We start from the raw sequence: 16,682 nt of genomic DNA, 5'->3' as shown, positions 1-16,682 counted from the left end.
GAACTATTGAACTCAAATATTCAATGAGCTAATATGTTTTTATGACTTCTGGAAATTACCATGGGAACTTCCTTTATTATAGCCAGGGGCAGAATATGTACTTGAATACTACTAACTGATAAGATCTCTGCTTCGGATGTACTTGGGAGTCTGGCCAGATACTGATGAGTGCATGGGAAGCAAGATCTGTTCTTGACCAAGAGCATTTATTATGATATGAGCTTGTTGTTTATTAGAGCATATAAAACTGGGGGTCTCCATTGAGTTAGCAGAGAACTCTCCTATGGAGTAAACACCCGTACTGCCCAGGGCCATTGTTTAAGGCTTCTCTGCAGAGTGAATCGGGATCCTCCAGTCTTGGCCACAGAAGAAGGTGCTCGCTTCATTTGCTCAAACAGTGGAGAACAGGTAGAGGATCCGTTAGGAGGGAAGATCTGTGTCTCCAAAGATGCCTCAGTAGCTCTCCATTTTCTTTTCTGCTGATTTACTGCACATGCTCTGTGCTGCTGTTAGTTACTGAGCTTAGGGACCCACTCACAATATACAGTACACATAGAATATAAATGTCACAATATGAGGATAATTATTAATTAATACAGATAATTGCTAAATGGCAGCACAATTAATAACCAGCCTTGTAGCATCAGCTTCTATTACAGGTCAACATAATTTTTTTTATAATTTGTGATGACCCCTAAGCTTAGCTTCTCAACAGCTGCTCAGAACCCACTAAGCATGTGACACTTTCCAAGATGGTGACAATTATGAAGTCCTGGATCATTGCTGCTATTGAGAAGCTGAAACTTTAGGCTGGTGAAAGTTCAGTATTTAAAATATGGCATTTCTATATTATGGTTTAGTTCTCCTTTAAAAGAGCAAAGGAAAGGGCCTTGTTTATAAAATGCAGAAAACAGATGGAGAAACAAGCTAAAAAAAACAGGACCGACACCACAAATAGTAATGAATGAACTTTATTTCAGTTTGTTGCATTGCGGCAGCAACTAATATGAACATGTTGTCTGAATGTTATCATAGTAGTTCAGCTGCAGAAAATGAGTCAAGTAATAAACGCATACACTACATAAAACCGTTCTACTGGCTGCTGGGCGCCAATAAGAGAACAGGCTGCCAAAGCTAAGAATAATAGGAAAATCATAACTGTTAGAAAACACACAATTTAATGCCTTGATCAGCCACTGTACAAGTCATCTAAGCTAGACTGTAACATTAGTGGATTAAAATTTTGTAATGCTAAATCTGAAACAGGAGGCAGTGCTACAGAACAGCAGTACATGTAAATGCATTCATACACAGCCATATAGTTTTGTTGCTTACTACAGCTGAGAAAAGTATGTTACAAATACAATATGTTATACAGTATCCCAAAGCCACAAACAGTTCATTAAAATTGAAACTACAAAATTGCCAGATACAAAGCTAAAGTTATTCTTCTTCTTAAATCTGAATATTATTTTTATTTACCAAACATAAATATTTCTTTACCATATATTCTCTTCTGACATTCAAAATTGTAAAGTCAATATGGCTGAATTATTGTTTAAAAAGCACATATGTACAAATCATTTTCAATACATAAATTATTTGGCATAATTATCACAATCTTACTGCATATGCTTTTTTTTTTTTTAGAGAATGGAATATTTTATTAAAATTAACCAGTTATGTACAAAAATACTCAAACATTTACTGTAGAAAACGGCAATAACCACTTAGCAGCAAACACCTGCTTACAGTTCTCTTGGGCAAAAATATAAAAAGTGGTTATTCTTTGTCAATCAAACGGTCTGTAAAAGCAGAATATGCAATTTACAAAAAGTAAATTCCCGGCAAAAAAGGGACAATTTCTATTTCATTAATTCCTTCAAACAACAGGGAGGTATAAATAATACAATTAAGTGAGGTGGGTTTTTATATCTATGTGTGTAGGAGCTGCACTATATACAAGATGCATGTCGGTACGGCTGAGCATGGACTTTTATGATAAATAGGATGCACATTTTCCCAGGAGAATAAGATTCTAGCCAGAGTTAAAAAAAAGTAAAGGCACTACATTACATTTATGGACATTACTGCAGTGGCAAAATGAAAACCGGTGCAGAAGCTTTAGTGATTCTATTATTGGTATTGTACATTTTGTGTACATCAATATTTAAGGTGGTTGTATTGCACTTTAATGATAACATATATATACTGTAGATTGTGGAACTCTACAAAATTACTTTAGTTAGCGTAGAGTTTTCTGGGAGATGCTTTGTTCAAAATTGTATTTCTGCTCCACTAATCAGGCTTCGGCACTATTCTGTTCCACAATGAAGTGATGGATAGGGGAACTTGAAATCCTTCGTTATTCATGTCAAACAGCACACAGATTCTCTGGCAGCCAGAGAGACATGAAGTCCCAGAATTCATCAGTTCAATATGGAACAAGGTGAGAGAGGGGTTACAAGATGATGCCATCCTAAAGCTGGCTATACAAGTATTAATAATATTGGAGTGTATGGGCAGGTTAAAAAATGATTGCAAATTTGCTGATGCGCCATGTTGGCTGCTCATTGTACATTGGTGGATGAGGATATGAAGAGGAGCCACATCTCCTTGACACTTCCTACGGTTCTGTTATAGTATATTGTGTTGCTGACCTCAGTCTGAAGAATCAGCTTGTCTGTATAAAAGAAATTATAACGTTATATATTTTTGGCAGATAAATTAGATATAAACATAACTCAACTCAAGCTCTTGTAGTAAATGGATGCATATTTTCCCTTTTTAATGCAGAAATAAATCATATTTAGAAAACATATTTAGAGGCAATATATATATATATATATATATATATATATATATATATATATATATATATTTTTTTTTATTTTTTTTTAAGAGGCAATACAAGCCCTTCATTTTTACTTCCAAAGAGGTCTCATAAAAACTGTACTGCAAATGGAAAATAAGTCTTTCTTCTAAAAAAAAATAGTAACATTGGCATCAAGAATCATTTGTACCAGCCAGGCCAGTAAAATACTAGCCAGATGGCAACCCTAAACACAACTCCTGTGTGTTTTATTAAATGGTCAGTATTTGTGTTCCTTATTATATGATGCTTGCCCGATTTATGGTACATACAGTAGCAAACTGATCCAAGGAAGCGGCTGTTTTTTATTTCAGAAGTGAGCATGTTCCTTTCTTTGTGTTAGTAGTCTGTCAGATCTGATAGCTCACATATACCGTCACACAGAAATCTGATCATTTGCCGTATGCAGGAATAGCTGTGTGGAATGGAACGACTAGGAAATTTCACCTCTGTACAAACAAAGCTGTTGCTTTTTCATTTGCTGTGTGTTGGAAGGGCCTCTGAGCAATGTGATCTGTATACATAGAGACAAGATGATTTGCAACGACACGTTTAGCACTTTGCTAAAAGCAAATATGGACTCTGACTGAAGCCAACTACATTGTAGCCGTGTTTTTTTCCCCATTAGCACTAAAGGCTGCACTAAATACAGATGCATAGAATTACATGCTCATAAATAAACTACAACATATAATTTGGGGCTCTTACAAATGCCAAGGCTGAGTATTTGTTTAGGTATCACAAAAGAAGATGCTCATTTTGCCTTTAGTTGTAATCATGAAAGCAGACCTACATATACTGAATATCATGTGAGATATGCTGTACATGACCATCAGAGCTGTTCTCCATGGAAACTGTGTATAGTTAGTGACTGCTTCTGATCTCTTCCTACGCACTAACCATGTACAATATTTGACATCCACAATCAATGTGACATACTGAGCACCATATTTCATTCATCAAATGGTTGTGAAAAGAAAATACACTTTTCTTTTTCCTTTAAGACAGGTCTGTTTGGCCACAGCACAGAAATTGCCCATTCTTCACAGTATATCATTGTCCTCAAATCATCAAGACTATGGGAATGTTCAGGTGCTTCAGTCAAGATTTTTTTAAATAGGTACATAAAATGCTGTATATCAATACATAAATTGCTTGGCGGGTTGCATAACACGTGTACAAAGGATTCGGCTAGGAGTTCAACATCCTTGGATACCATAAAATTGGTAACTATGCAATTACAACGTTGATGGGGCTGCAATAATTAGTAAACACAAGGCACTTTCAACAACGGATCAGCTTTAGAGCTCCTTATGTGGCTTTCAAATAGTGGTGGTGTATTTTTATTGTATCTGTGTGATTTCAGTATTCACAATAATTCAAAATGATCATTGTAGCTTTTCATTTTAAAACAATATCCGATCATATATTAATTGCATTTCCTGTACACAATAGACAGATGCAGATAGGTACATCAAGAGATATTCCTCAGCAAATAACGGCTGCAAAACACAACTAAAATGATATGAGTCGGAACACCTTTCTTTTGCATCCATTAACTAGTATGGTATCCTAACTCTCGTTTAGGGTTATTTTGTTCTGTTTCTAGTTAAAAAGTCGCTTTCACTTTGTTTTCAAAATTGGCAAAACTAAATCAGCCCCATGATCACAACATCACTTCTTTTAAGGATACAAATTCAGTACAAAATCTTTGTAAATCACCAAAGCAATAAAACATCAATCTTCAAATGTGGGTGATTTTCTGATACTTCTGAAATGTTCACGTAGGGAGTGCAACTCCTTGTCAGTACTTTTCCCAAGCTCTCACTTTCTAACCCTCTTCTGATCTACCAAAGTTTATTGCATGCAACTGCGAAGAGAAAAGTTACTGATAAACACCATTAAAATGTGTCTGCAAATATTAAATACTCAAAACATGTCTGCTAAAATGATCATGGTCCAGCAGACATTTATTTACAATATATTATATATTTAAAAATGCCTCCTCTGTATAGGAAAATAAAGGGGCAATACATTATTTTAGTGGAATTGCATATGATTATTACATGTGCAACATTTGGAATTATTGGTTTAAATTAGTTAGAGCTTCTCACATGCAATTCATGATTCAAAAAAAATAAATAAAACTTATCAAGAACTTTAAAATTAAAACATATAATCTGATTTTGTAAATTAAACATTTTACACATATAAAAAAGTAAAACAACACAAAAATCAATAGAACAGAGATAGACGAGCTTCTTGCTTACACTGGAGTGCTCAAGGCTGCCTATCTGTGCTACAGAATATTGGATTGGCAGTCCAGAAACCATAACCATACATGATAGCTGATTTTATGTGCTTCTGTTTCTCTTTAAAGGACCAGAAACACCATGAATGCATTTTTTTATTTACATCTGTTATATCTGTTTATCCAGCACCTGCTCATAAAGGTTAAATCTGTTTGTCCAGCGCCTGCAAATAAATGTTATATTAGTTTGTCCAGCAATTAAAATGCAAATAAAATATTTATTGGCATCAACAATCTTATTTCATCCTATGAGTGTAAAATGTCATGTGACCCATCTAAATACTAAAAAAAAACATTGTATGCCAAACAGGTTATTTGAATAAAACAGCTCATTTATATAAACTATACTACAGCATCTAAAGCAACAACTTTTTTCCAGTACAGGGTAACAGTATATCTGGGTTTTCATTTGGAGGGGTTGAACTTGATGGACTTTGTCTTTTATTGCCCGATTTAACTATGTAACTATCCAACAACACAAAACCCTTTGACTGCTTGGTGTTTCTGGCCCTTTAAGTCTTTAAAAGTGCCTCATGTCAAGTTAATCCTGAATAATATCTAAAACAATGTGCAAAACAATACGAATAAAAAGTTCACTTCAGTAATTAGGGAACAATATTGTAAACAATTAAAGTGCCCACACTTTCATTAAGTGTATATACCCCTTCTGCAGTGTTTAATCATAACCCCTAAGGGTTCATTTGTTACTTGCTATAATTATATTGTTTGTTTCAGACACAAACATAAAACACACATTCTTTACAGCTGGGAGACTTTCCGTGGGAAAGGTCTAGGCCGTGGTAGTGGCTCAGTCCTTTTGCCATTTTCCAGACTGGTGGGCCGCACTGGGCCAGGTTTGGGTGGCAAAGCTGGAGGGTCAATAGGGGCAGGAATAGAGAGGCATTGAGGTATAGGTACAGGGCGTCGTAAAGTCCGTTCATAAACACTATATGGGGGTGGCGTTTTGTTTTCCTTCCTCGTTGGCTCCTCGGAGATACAGTAACTGCTTTGATCGAATATCTGGCTCTCAAAACCAGACATTTCTGAAACACTGCAACGACTTAGTGAAGAAATTCCACTGCTGCAGCTTCCCGACAAGACAGGAGAGTTAGACATTGATGGATGGCAATCTACAGGAGATGGTGTGAAAGACTGCACTGAGCCCTGTACAAAAAATACATCACATGAGTTAAGTAACTGACAGACACTCCCAAAACAACTATTAGATGAGAAAACAAAACTCTGCATCATGAATGAGGTCACATCAGGTAAAATTGACTATATGTATAATATAACACTTGGGCAGTTATGACTAAATAACCATGACTAGGTTTGATGCTTACTGTATGTGCAAAACTATTGGATTCCACTTGGTTATCCAGGAACAGAAAAACCACAGAGGCCTATCCCTGCCATTTGGAATACTTACCCATTATAAATGCAATTTCACATTTAGTCAATTATTTTAAGGAAATGGAAATTTGCTGATATTTGCTATTAAGTAGACATTTCTCTGTCTTATCTATCATTCCATGCACAGGGGTTAAACATAGTGAACACTAAATACATCTGGCAGTTAGTGGATAAACAAGAAGGATGGAAGCAGCACATACACTTATCCTGTTTAGCCACCAACAAGCTAGATGTCTTAAGTGACAGCATTTACTACTCCGGAGAAAGCACTTTTTTATTTTTAGCATGGTGACACATATATACATTGGGATTTCAAGATAAGGAAAGCATCTAACAGTAAAAAGGCTAAAGGCAATGTATTTCTATTTAGCTCCATTTACTGAGGCACAGAATTACAGTTTCCATGGCATAGCAGATAATATATTTATGGTATGTTTGCCATCTCTCACAGCCTTCACAATTCTGTTTTTATATGTGACAACGATCAGAAAGCAGACTTATTAATTACCCTCAAAATAAATGCAGAGCAGGTTTTCATGCTATTTATTTTTCTGCAAATAAAAAAAAATGCCAGATTTTGCAACCAAGATCACTGTGCTCATTTGTAATGAAGTTCTGCCCTCTTCTGGCTCTACAATGTCTGACGTTTGGGCAAGGTTTACTATTCAGGAGTAGATACCGAGCACAGTTGGGATTATTAAACTCAAACTTAACTCTTACTTAACACACACAGTGAACACCTTCATTTTGATTTTTATTCAGTGTCTACATTTTCAGAGAGAATTATGGGCATATTATAAACTGAAAACTGGATTTACCTTCATTTGAGATCTTCCCATGGGAGAAGGAGAGACTGCTGCTATATTCCTGGCAGGAGAAGCTGAGTAAGAGAAGAAATACATTATGCTATAAAATCTTTGAATGTAACAAATAAGCAAATACAGGGAGGGGGCACCAGAGCAGTGAAAGAAATACCTTGGTTTGAGTACTTAAAATCCTTGTGCTTTCATTCACCAAAAATAATAATTGGTTGGTGTATTCTATACAGGGCCTATGGTACACGCTCCATTTCCACTGAACAAATGCTAGTTTTTTTTTGTTTATCTTGTAAATGTGTTCAATAATCATGGGTGCGAGTTTCTTGCAATGCTATTTTTTTAAAAAGACTCTAATGTTCACCTTATTGTGTGGATTAGGTGTATTAGGACAACTAGGAAGGCATTTTAATAACTTGTTTTTTTCAAAAAAAAAAAAATTGGTATGCAATGTACAAATGGAATGTCATCTCTTTTTGTAACTGATTGAACTGCTGGTGATTCCCTCTGCGTAAGTGAACATCTGTTATCTGCTTAAAATCAGAAAAATGGTTACTTTATAATGTAAATGGATGCATTGTGGTAAACCAATAAAAATGTTTTGAAAAGAAGAGTACTTTTCTTGCTGGGACTCATAAAATAAGAACAGTGCATTGTGAGCAATACATACCACACTAAACATGTTTGTGCAGTATTAAACACTGTTATGTCATGTCGATCAAGCTATCATCTCAAAAACATGTGGGCAGGAAATAATGTATCAGTCCTAATATTGAATTCAATGGCGTTATCCTTTGCCAGCTTATAGCCAGGAGCAAGAGAAAGCGCATCTGTTTCTCAATTTAAGCCTTGTTCTGTAATGTGGCTTACATTTAGGGGGTTATTTACTAAACACAGATTTTTTTTCTGGTCATAGTTTTAAAGGGAAAAAACACCATTTTTTGTAGGAAAAAAAACTTGAATTTTCATTAAACCCAGAGGCTGTTTTAAGTCTGAATAAAAAAGTACTCCATCTCAAACCTGCTGAGGTAATGTAGAAGTCAATGGTAGATGTCCTGTTTACAATTGGAAGATATCAAGATCTGCTCTGGAATCCGAAATAATCCGAAATAATCATAAAAAAATCTGAATTTTCAGGCATCAAATCTGAAAAAATTTGATTTTTTCACAATTTTATTGAGATTTTTTTCAAGTAAATGTATTGAGAAATACGGTAAAAATGTGCATGTGAGTTTGGTCAAAATGGTTTTAAGCAAATAGTTAGACATTATCGATTTTAGTAAATAACTCCCTAAGTATTTATGTATGTATGTTATGATGTGATCAAATCTTTTCACTGCAAAGTGCAGTGCCTCTGTCAGTCCCAATACCGCCCCCTCCTCTTCTGCTCTGCGCTTAAAACTTTAGCATCAGAGCAGGTCAATGGGGGCCACATAGTTAATGCAGTGCAATGGCTCTAGCAGAGATGAATTTCTGGTATACAGTTACAGGAGGCGGCTTTTTGCCACACCAGTAACTAGCCGCTTGCTGCCACTTGAGGCAAGGTTCTCAGTCCTGACGAAGGGAATATATCTGAGCATAACAATACAAAAGTTAAGACAAAATGTAAATATTTTCTCATTTGTGCAATTATCGATGTATTGCTTACAAACAGAAATGGTTGCCAGCCCACAGTTGCTGTTTTTATAAAAAACTGTGACACAAAAATAAGGTGTTAGTACCACTCTGTATAAATGTTTGGACAGATTTTACTGTGAAAAGAAGACATGTTACAATGTGAAGCGATGAAGCAAGGCACAGACAGACTTAGCAGATTTCATAGAGATGGTATAAATAAACGGAAGCCTAACACTTCAATATACAGGAAACACTAATAAACTCTTCTCCTTCTCACACACATCTATCACACATGTGTTACCTCTCACAAAGAATCCAGTGCCAGCTATACCATGGAAGGGACACTAGCAGAATGCCAATAGCCATTGAGGAGGCCTCCATGCCACTTCCCCGGTGTATACAGATCTACACTACATAAACGTCTCACTCACTGCACTACAAGGTTTAGTCTCTAAGTGGCACACAGTAATTTGGGGTCCTTCCCCTAAACACCAACTCCCCATCAAAGTCACAGACTGCACTTGCTGACTAAATACAGCCTCCCACCTGGTCTGGCTCTGAAGTATTTCCTTCATCTTTATGTTACTAGACCAAAGAGAAAAGTTCCTGGCTCTTGTACAGACTCCCAATAGTTCAGTCTTTCCCAGTCTAGAAGATGCTTAGGGGAAATTCCTAATTCCTAATCCTGCTGGTTAAACTAAATATTGCCTTAACTATTTACATTGTATTATATTTATATTTCACCTCCTTAAAATTAACTAATCAATATGTTTTGACAGGCCTGCTGCAGTCATAATAGTATTATGTGTGACTGTTTCTATTATTTTCAATATATTCACTTGGACTAAATGGATTAGGACTAAAGTATCCAATGTAGAGCGAGTGTCGAACTCTCACTCTGTATCACTCTCATATACATATAGATACAGTACATATACACATTGCTAAGAAATGGTCATTTTAATATTTAATATAAATGGAAACAATGATACAATAATAATATAAATAGAACACTTTGATTGTACTTGATCCATCTACACCCTTGTGTAAATGGCAACATATTACACTATAAAACTGTAGTTTATGTATATGATTCTGGGTATACTGTAGATATGTTAGCTATAATTCATCCTATAATCAATAAAAGGTTTAATGAATAAAACCCTTAATCATATATGCTATTTCTCATATATTTGTAAACTATATACCAGAAGATGGCACCTGAAGGCAGCCATTCAGATTGACTGGCCCATGGGGTGAACATGGGGTGTATGAGAGGCAACAAGTGAAAACCTTTCTATTGTCCTGATCATTTGTGTAGACTGCACAAACAATTTGAACAATGGGAAGTGAAGAGGATCTGCAGTCCCTCTTAACTTCCCAATTGTAATGGAAAAAGAAGAACTTACCTGGGACGTCCAAGATGGCGACCTCCTGCCCCACCATGCGGCTCTTCCTGGTTGCAGTGTGATGACGTCAGACACGCGTCGCCCTAGGATTGGTCGCCGGCGACGGAATGGACGCCAGCGTCAGAACGTGCGTCAACGTCTGGACGCCAACGTGAGGACGCCGGCGTCGGCGTCATGACGTCAGTGCGTCAAAGTTTTGGCGCCAAACATTGGACTATTTAAAGCTAATTGCCCATCTTTTCATTGCCCAATTATAGGTCTATCTTGTATAGTTCCTGGGTGTGATTTACTGCTTTTTGGATATTCCGTGTACCGATTCATTGCCTGTCTTACGATTCTGTTTCCTTGCTGCCTGTACCGACCATTTGCCTGCTTTTGACCATTCTTCTGATAAACCCTCTTGTACTGCGAACTTGGTGTTGTTTCCTCTTTGGTCCACATTACGCCGGAGCCTTCGGGCCCTGACAGTATAATTGGGCCATGGACCCTTCGGAGGAGCCTCAAGTTCCTACTGATGTCGGCCGATCTGTTCGTGGATTGGCTTCTCGTATGCAGACCTACGAAGCCCAACAATCCCTCTTCGGCCAGGCACTAGAAGCTATCCTGGAGAAGTTGTCTGCCTTGTCTCCAGCAGTTCCAGTTCCTCTGCCAGTTCCTGCTACTCCGCTCCAGGTTTCCGAGCCTCGCATCCCTGCACCTGCTCTTTACAGCGGTGATCCGGAATCATGCCGTGGTTTCATCAACCAGTGTGAGATCCAATTCACCCTGCTTCCAGGTCAGTTTGTATCGGAGCGAGCGAAGGTGGGCTATATTATCACCCGCCTGCAAGGGAAAGCGCTGGAGTGGGCTTCTCCTCTCTGGGAGAAGGAGGATCCGGTTATTAACGATGCCAAGGCCTTCATCCACGACCTTCGCACAGTATTCGATGCTCCTGGTCGGGCTACCTCTGCCTCGGCTCATTTATTTCAGCTGCAGCAAGGGACTCGTTCTGTTCCGGAATACGCCATTGAATTCCGCACTCTTGTGGCTGAAACGTCTTGGAATAACGATGGTTATCATGCAGCCTTCTACAACGGCCTGGCAATGCGAATCAAGAATGATCTTGTATCACGGGAGATCCTGCCTCGCTGGGAAGATCTTGTTGCATTGGCCGTGAAAGTAGACACCAGACAAAGGGAGTTCCATGTCGAACTTGACAGAGAACGCACTAGGAAGTTTTCCAGGTTCCAACCCACCCTGGCTCCACGCTTCCAAAGACCCTTACTCCCCAGCTCGGCTTCTAATCTTCTTCCTCCGCCTCCTGCGGCATCTGCTACTTCTTCCTTACCTCCCGAGGAACCAATGCAGATTGGACGGGCACGGCTTTCCGAACAAGAGAAACTCCGGAGAAGAACCGCTGGGTTATGTCTCTACTGTGGGGGAAAAGCTCACTTCGCCCACGAGTGCCCAGTGAAGCCGGGAAACTCCAGAACCTAGGTAAGTTTGGGGAGACTTACCTGGGTGGAATTTTTCATTCTCCCCACTCCTCTGCTCAACGTTTCCTCCTTCCCATACAAATCCAGTTCGGCTCCAAGAAGATCCGTTCCCAAGCCTTCCTCGATTCTGGCGCTGCAGGCAACTTCATGGATCGAGCCTTTGCCGGTAAACATGCTATCCCGCTCCGATCCTTGGCAGTCCCTCTTCGAGTCCTGGCAATCGATGATCGTCCTCTTTCCTCTGCCATCATCTCACAGTCTACTCAGTTTTCCAGGTTCCAACCCACCCTGGCTCCACGCTTCCAAAGACCCTTACTCCCCAGCTCGGCTTCTAATCTTCTTCCTCCGCCTCCTGCGGCATCTGCTACTTCTTCCTTACCTCCCGAGGAACCAATGCAGATTGGACGGGCACGGCTTTCCGAACAAGAGAAACTCCGGAGAAGAACCGCTGGGTTATGTCTCTACTGTGGGGGAAAAGCTCACTTCGCCCACGAGTGCCCAGTGAAGCCGGGAAACTCCAGAACCTAGGTAAGTTTGGGGAGACTTACCTGGGTGGAATTTTTCATTCTCCCCACTCCTCTGCTCAACGTTTCCTCCTTCCCATACAAATCCAGTTCGGCTCCAAGAAGATCCGTTCCCAAGCCTTCCTCGATTCTGGCGCTGCAGGCAACTTCATGGATCGAGCCTTTGCCGGTAAACATGCTATCCCGCTCCGATCCTTGGCAGTCCCTCTTCGAGTCCTGGCAATCGATGATCGTCCTCTTTCCTCTGCCATCATCTCACAGTCTACTCAGGAACTCTCTTTCAAGGTGGGCACTATGCATTTGGAAAGACTGTCTTTTCTTCTTATTGATTGCCCTTCCACTCCTGTTGACCTGGGACTACCGTGGTTGCACGTCCATAATCCAGTCATCGACTGGTCCACCACACAAGTATCCCGTTGGAGCTCATTTTGTCTTCATAACTGTTTGCCTGCTGTTCCTGTTGTTAAAGTTTCTTCAGTATCTTCAAATTCTTCTCTTCCTACGGTGTATCAAGCCTTCTCCGATGTCTTTGACAAGAAATCCGCTGAGATTCTTCCTCCTCATCGCCCCTACGATTGTCCTATTGAACTCTTACCCGGCTCAATTCCCCCCCGTGGCCGCACCTATCCACTTTCTCCTTCCGAAACTTCTGCTATGAAGTCATACTGTATATTCAGGAAAATCTTCAAAGAGGTTTCATTCGTCCTTCTACCTCCCCTGCTGGAGCAGGGTTCTTCTTTGTTGAAAAGAAAGACGGTAGTTTGCGGCCTTGCATTGACTACAGGGGGTTAAATAAGATCACCATAAAGAACAGATATCCTCTTCCTCTCATCTCCGAACTTTTTGATCAACTTAAGGGTGCTAATTTCTTTACTAAGCTGGATTTACGTGGGGCCTACAATCTCATTCGGATCCGTGAGGGTGATGAATGGAAGACCGCTTTTAATACTCGCGATGGACATTACGAGTACCTTGTCATGCCTTTTGGTCTTTGCAATGCTCCTGCGGTCTTCCAAGAATTAGTCAATGACATTTTTCGTGATCTTTTGGGACAGAGTGTGGTCGTGTATTTAGACGACATTCTTATTTTTTCCAAGAATCTTCCGGACCATCATTCCCAAGTACGTGAGGTCCTTTCCAGGTTGAGGAAAAACAATCTCTTCGCCAAATTGGAGAAATGTATCTTCGAGGCTACTTCCATTTCCTTTCTTGGCTACATCATTTCTCCACAAGGCTTCAAAATGGATCCCGCCAAGGTCTCCGCGATCCTGAATTGGCCCCTTCCTACCAGCGTCAAGGCAGTTCAGAGATTCATTGGCTTCGCTAATTATTATAGACAGTTTATCAAAGACTTTTCTTCCAAAATCTTTCCCATTCTTGCCTTGATTCGTTAGGGGAGTAAACCTCAACACTGGCCCCCTCTAGCTCTCGAAGCCTTCAAAACCCTCAAAGAAGCCTTTTCGTCTGCTCCTATTCTTCAGCACCCTGAACCTCTATTACCCTTCTTCATGGAAGTTGATGCCTCTGATGTTGGAGCTGGAGCAGTCCTGTCTCAAAGATCTTCGTCTGATGGTAAACTGCATCCTTGTGCTTTTTTCTCTAAAAAATTTTCTTCCCCAGAACAAAATTACGATGTTGGGAATCGCGAGCTACTTGCCGTTAAGCTGGCCCTGGAAGAGTGGAGACATTTACTTGAAGGTTCTTCAGTTCCTGTGACCATCTTTACCGATCACAAAAATCTTGAATTTATACAATCCCTCAAGCGCCTCAATCCCCGGCAAGCCAGGTGGGCACTTTTCTTTTCTCGTTTTAATTTTATTATCACCTTTCGTCCTGGCTCCAGAAACAGGAAGGCTGATGCTTTGTCCAGAAGTTTTGTTCCTGAAGATTCCTGCCCTGAAGATCCTGAACCCATCGTGCCTTCTACCAAGATTATTGCCGCCCTGTTCCCTTCCTGTGCCTCCCAGTTAATTTCTGCTCAGTCTTCGGCTCCGGTAGAGACTCCTCTTGGTGTTGCTTTTGTTCCTCCGGAATTCCGTCATGCCATTTTATCCCAATCCCACAGTTCCAAACAGGCTGGTCATCCCGGGATTAAGAAGACAATCGAGCTCCTGTCTCGTTTGCTTTGGTGGCCGACCTTAAGGAAAGACGTCAAAGACTTTGTCTCTTCTTGTTCCATTTGTGCTGTTTCCAAATCCGGACATTCCCCCCCAAGGGGTTACTCTTGCCACTTCCCATTCCATCTCGACCTTGGACTCACCTGGCAATGGACTTTATTGTTGATCTCCCTGTTTCTTCTGGCCATACTGTAATCTGGGTGGTAATCGATAGATTCAGCAAGATGGCTCACTTCACACCACTTCGGAAATTGCCCTCCGCCCCTGAACTCTCTGAACTTTTTATCAAACACATTTTTCGTCTTCATGGTTTTCCTGCCGAGATTGTGTCCGACCGGGGCTCCCAGTTTGTTTCCAAGTTCTGGAGATCTCTTTGTTAGGCTCTTAACATCACCCTTCAATTTTCTTCCGCTTACCATCCACAGTCTAATGGAGCCGCAGAACGGGTCAATCAGGCTTTGGAACAATTTCTGCGTTGTCATGTGTCGCTGTGCCAGGATGATTGGTCGGATCTTCTTCCCTGGGCTGAGTTTGCTCACAACAATGCCCTGCATTCTTCTTCCCAGAGATCTCCTTTTTTCTGTGTGTATGGTTTGAATCCCGTGGCTTTTTCCCAGGATCTTCTCCTTACCAACGTTCCAGCGGCCAATGACCAAGCTGCCCATATGTTGGCTATTTGGCATGCTACTGCGGCAAACCTGGAGAAGAGTTTCCTGGTACAGAAGAGGTTTGCCGATAAAAGAAGGATTTCATCCCCTCCATATGTTCCTGGTGATAAAGTTTTTCTTTCCACACGCAACATTCGTCTCAAGATTCCTACACCCAAGCTTGGTCCTAAATTCATCGGCCCCTTCCCGATCATCGAAATAATCAACCCTGTGGCTGTTCGTCTTCAACTTCCTCCAGAGATGAAAATACCCAATGTTTTTCATGTTTCCCTGCTTAAACCTGCTGTGTCTTGCCCTTCCTCTTCTTCTTCTTCCTCTCTAGCTCCCGTCTTGGTTGACGATCATAAGGAATTTGAGGTCAAGAGAATCCTGGACTCTCGTATTTCTAGGGGCATTCTTCAATACCTCATCGAATGGAAGGGGTTCGGTCCAGAAGAGTGTTCCTGGGTAAAAAGTTCGGACGTTCATGCTCCCGTCTTGGTCCGTAAGTTCCACAAACTTTTTCCTTCTTCCCCTAGCCTCGGTGGTCCTGAGGCCCCCCCTAAGGAGGGGGGTACTGTAATGGAAAAAGAAGAACTTACCCGGGACGTCCAAGATGGCGACCTCCTGCCCCACCATGCGGCTCTTCCTGGTCGCAGTGTGATGACGTCAGACACGCGTCGCCCTAGGATTGGTCGCCGGCGACAGAATGGACGCCAGCGTCAGAACGTGCGTCAACGTCTGGACGCCAACGTGAGGACGCCGGCGTCGGCGTCATGACGTCAGTGCGTCAAAGTTTTGGCGCCAAACATTGGACTATTTAAAGCTAATTGCCCATCTTTTCATTGCCCAATTATAGGTCTATCTTGTATAGTTCCTGGGTGTGATATTCCGTGTACCGATTCATTGCCTGTCTTACGATTCTGTTTCCTTGCTGCCTGTACCGACCATTTGCCTGCTTTTGACCATTCTTCTGATAAACCCTCTTGTACTGCGAACTTGGTGTTGTTTCCTCTTTGGTCCACATTACGCCGGAGCCTTCGGGCCCTGACACCAATCTCCTGATGAACCCTGCAGTTCTGATGTGGTGCATCAGCAGATGAAATTGTCAAACCCCACTGATCCCTGGACAGATCAGTATCAGTATTGATAGACCATTGTACACACTCAGATAATCATACAAAACTTTGTTTCATGGGCAGCTTTACTGTTCTCAAAGTATATTACCTGTCTTTATCTTTAGTGGTAGTGTGCTCTACATGGGCACTTTATAAATGCATAATATAATATGGTGTGTCTAACTGCAATTCATTACTTGTGTTAAACCTATCTCAGTGGAGAATACTGCAAAAAAAAAGAAAAAAGAAAAGGTAAAACTGCATTATCAAATAAAAGAACTACACGCACTGCAGAGTTCCAATGGCTTACGATTAAAAGTACTTTACTATCAAAGTGCTAGGTATAAACATGTTGTGTTAGTTT

At 40.5% G+C, this 16,682-nt stretch overlaps 1 protein-coding gene across 4 annotated transcripts in view; it reads right to left on the bottom strand.

Moving 5' to 3' along the window:
* Nucleotides 1–955: 955 nt before the first annotated feature.
* LOC108713119 (dedicator of cytokinesis protein 4) overlaps nt 956–16,682 on the bottom strand; it is a 154,986-nt gene continuing 139,259 nt past the window's right edge. For all 4 annotated transcript variants that reach the window (XM_041588552.1, XM_018255892.2, XM_041588550.1 and 1 more), the window contains 2 exons: nt 7,415–7,476; nt 956–6,347 (listed from right to left, as the gene is read on the bottom strand). In XM_041588552.1, the coding sequence (XP_041444486.1) occupies nt 5,943–6,347; nt 7,415–7,476 (467 nt within the window). In that variant the 3' untranslated portion in view covers nt 956–5,942. The remainder of the gene's footprint in view (nt 6,348–7,414; nt 7,477–16,682) is intronic.

This window comes from Xenopus laevis, chromosome 3S (assembly GCF_017654675.1).
Source record: "Xenopus laevis strain J_2021 chromosome 3S, Xenopus_laevis_v10.1, whole genome shotgun sequence".
Taxonomy (NCBI): Eukaryota; Metazoa; Chordata; class Amphibia; order Anura; family Pipidae; genus Xenopus; species Xenopus laevis.
The sequence above is the reverse complement of the archived record's forward strand: the minus strand, read 5'-3'. Positions and strand labels throughout refer to the sequence as shown.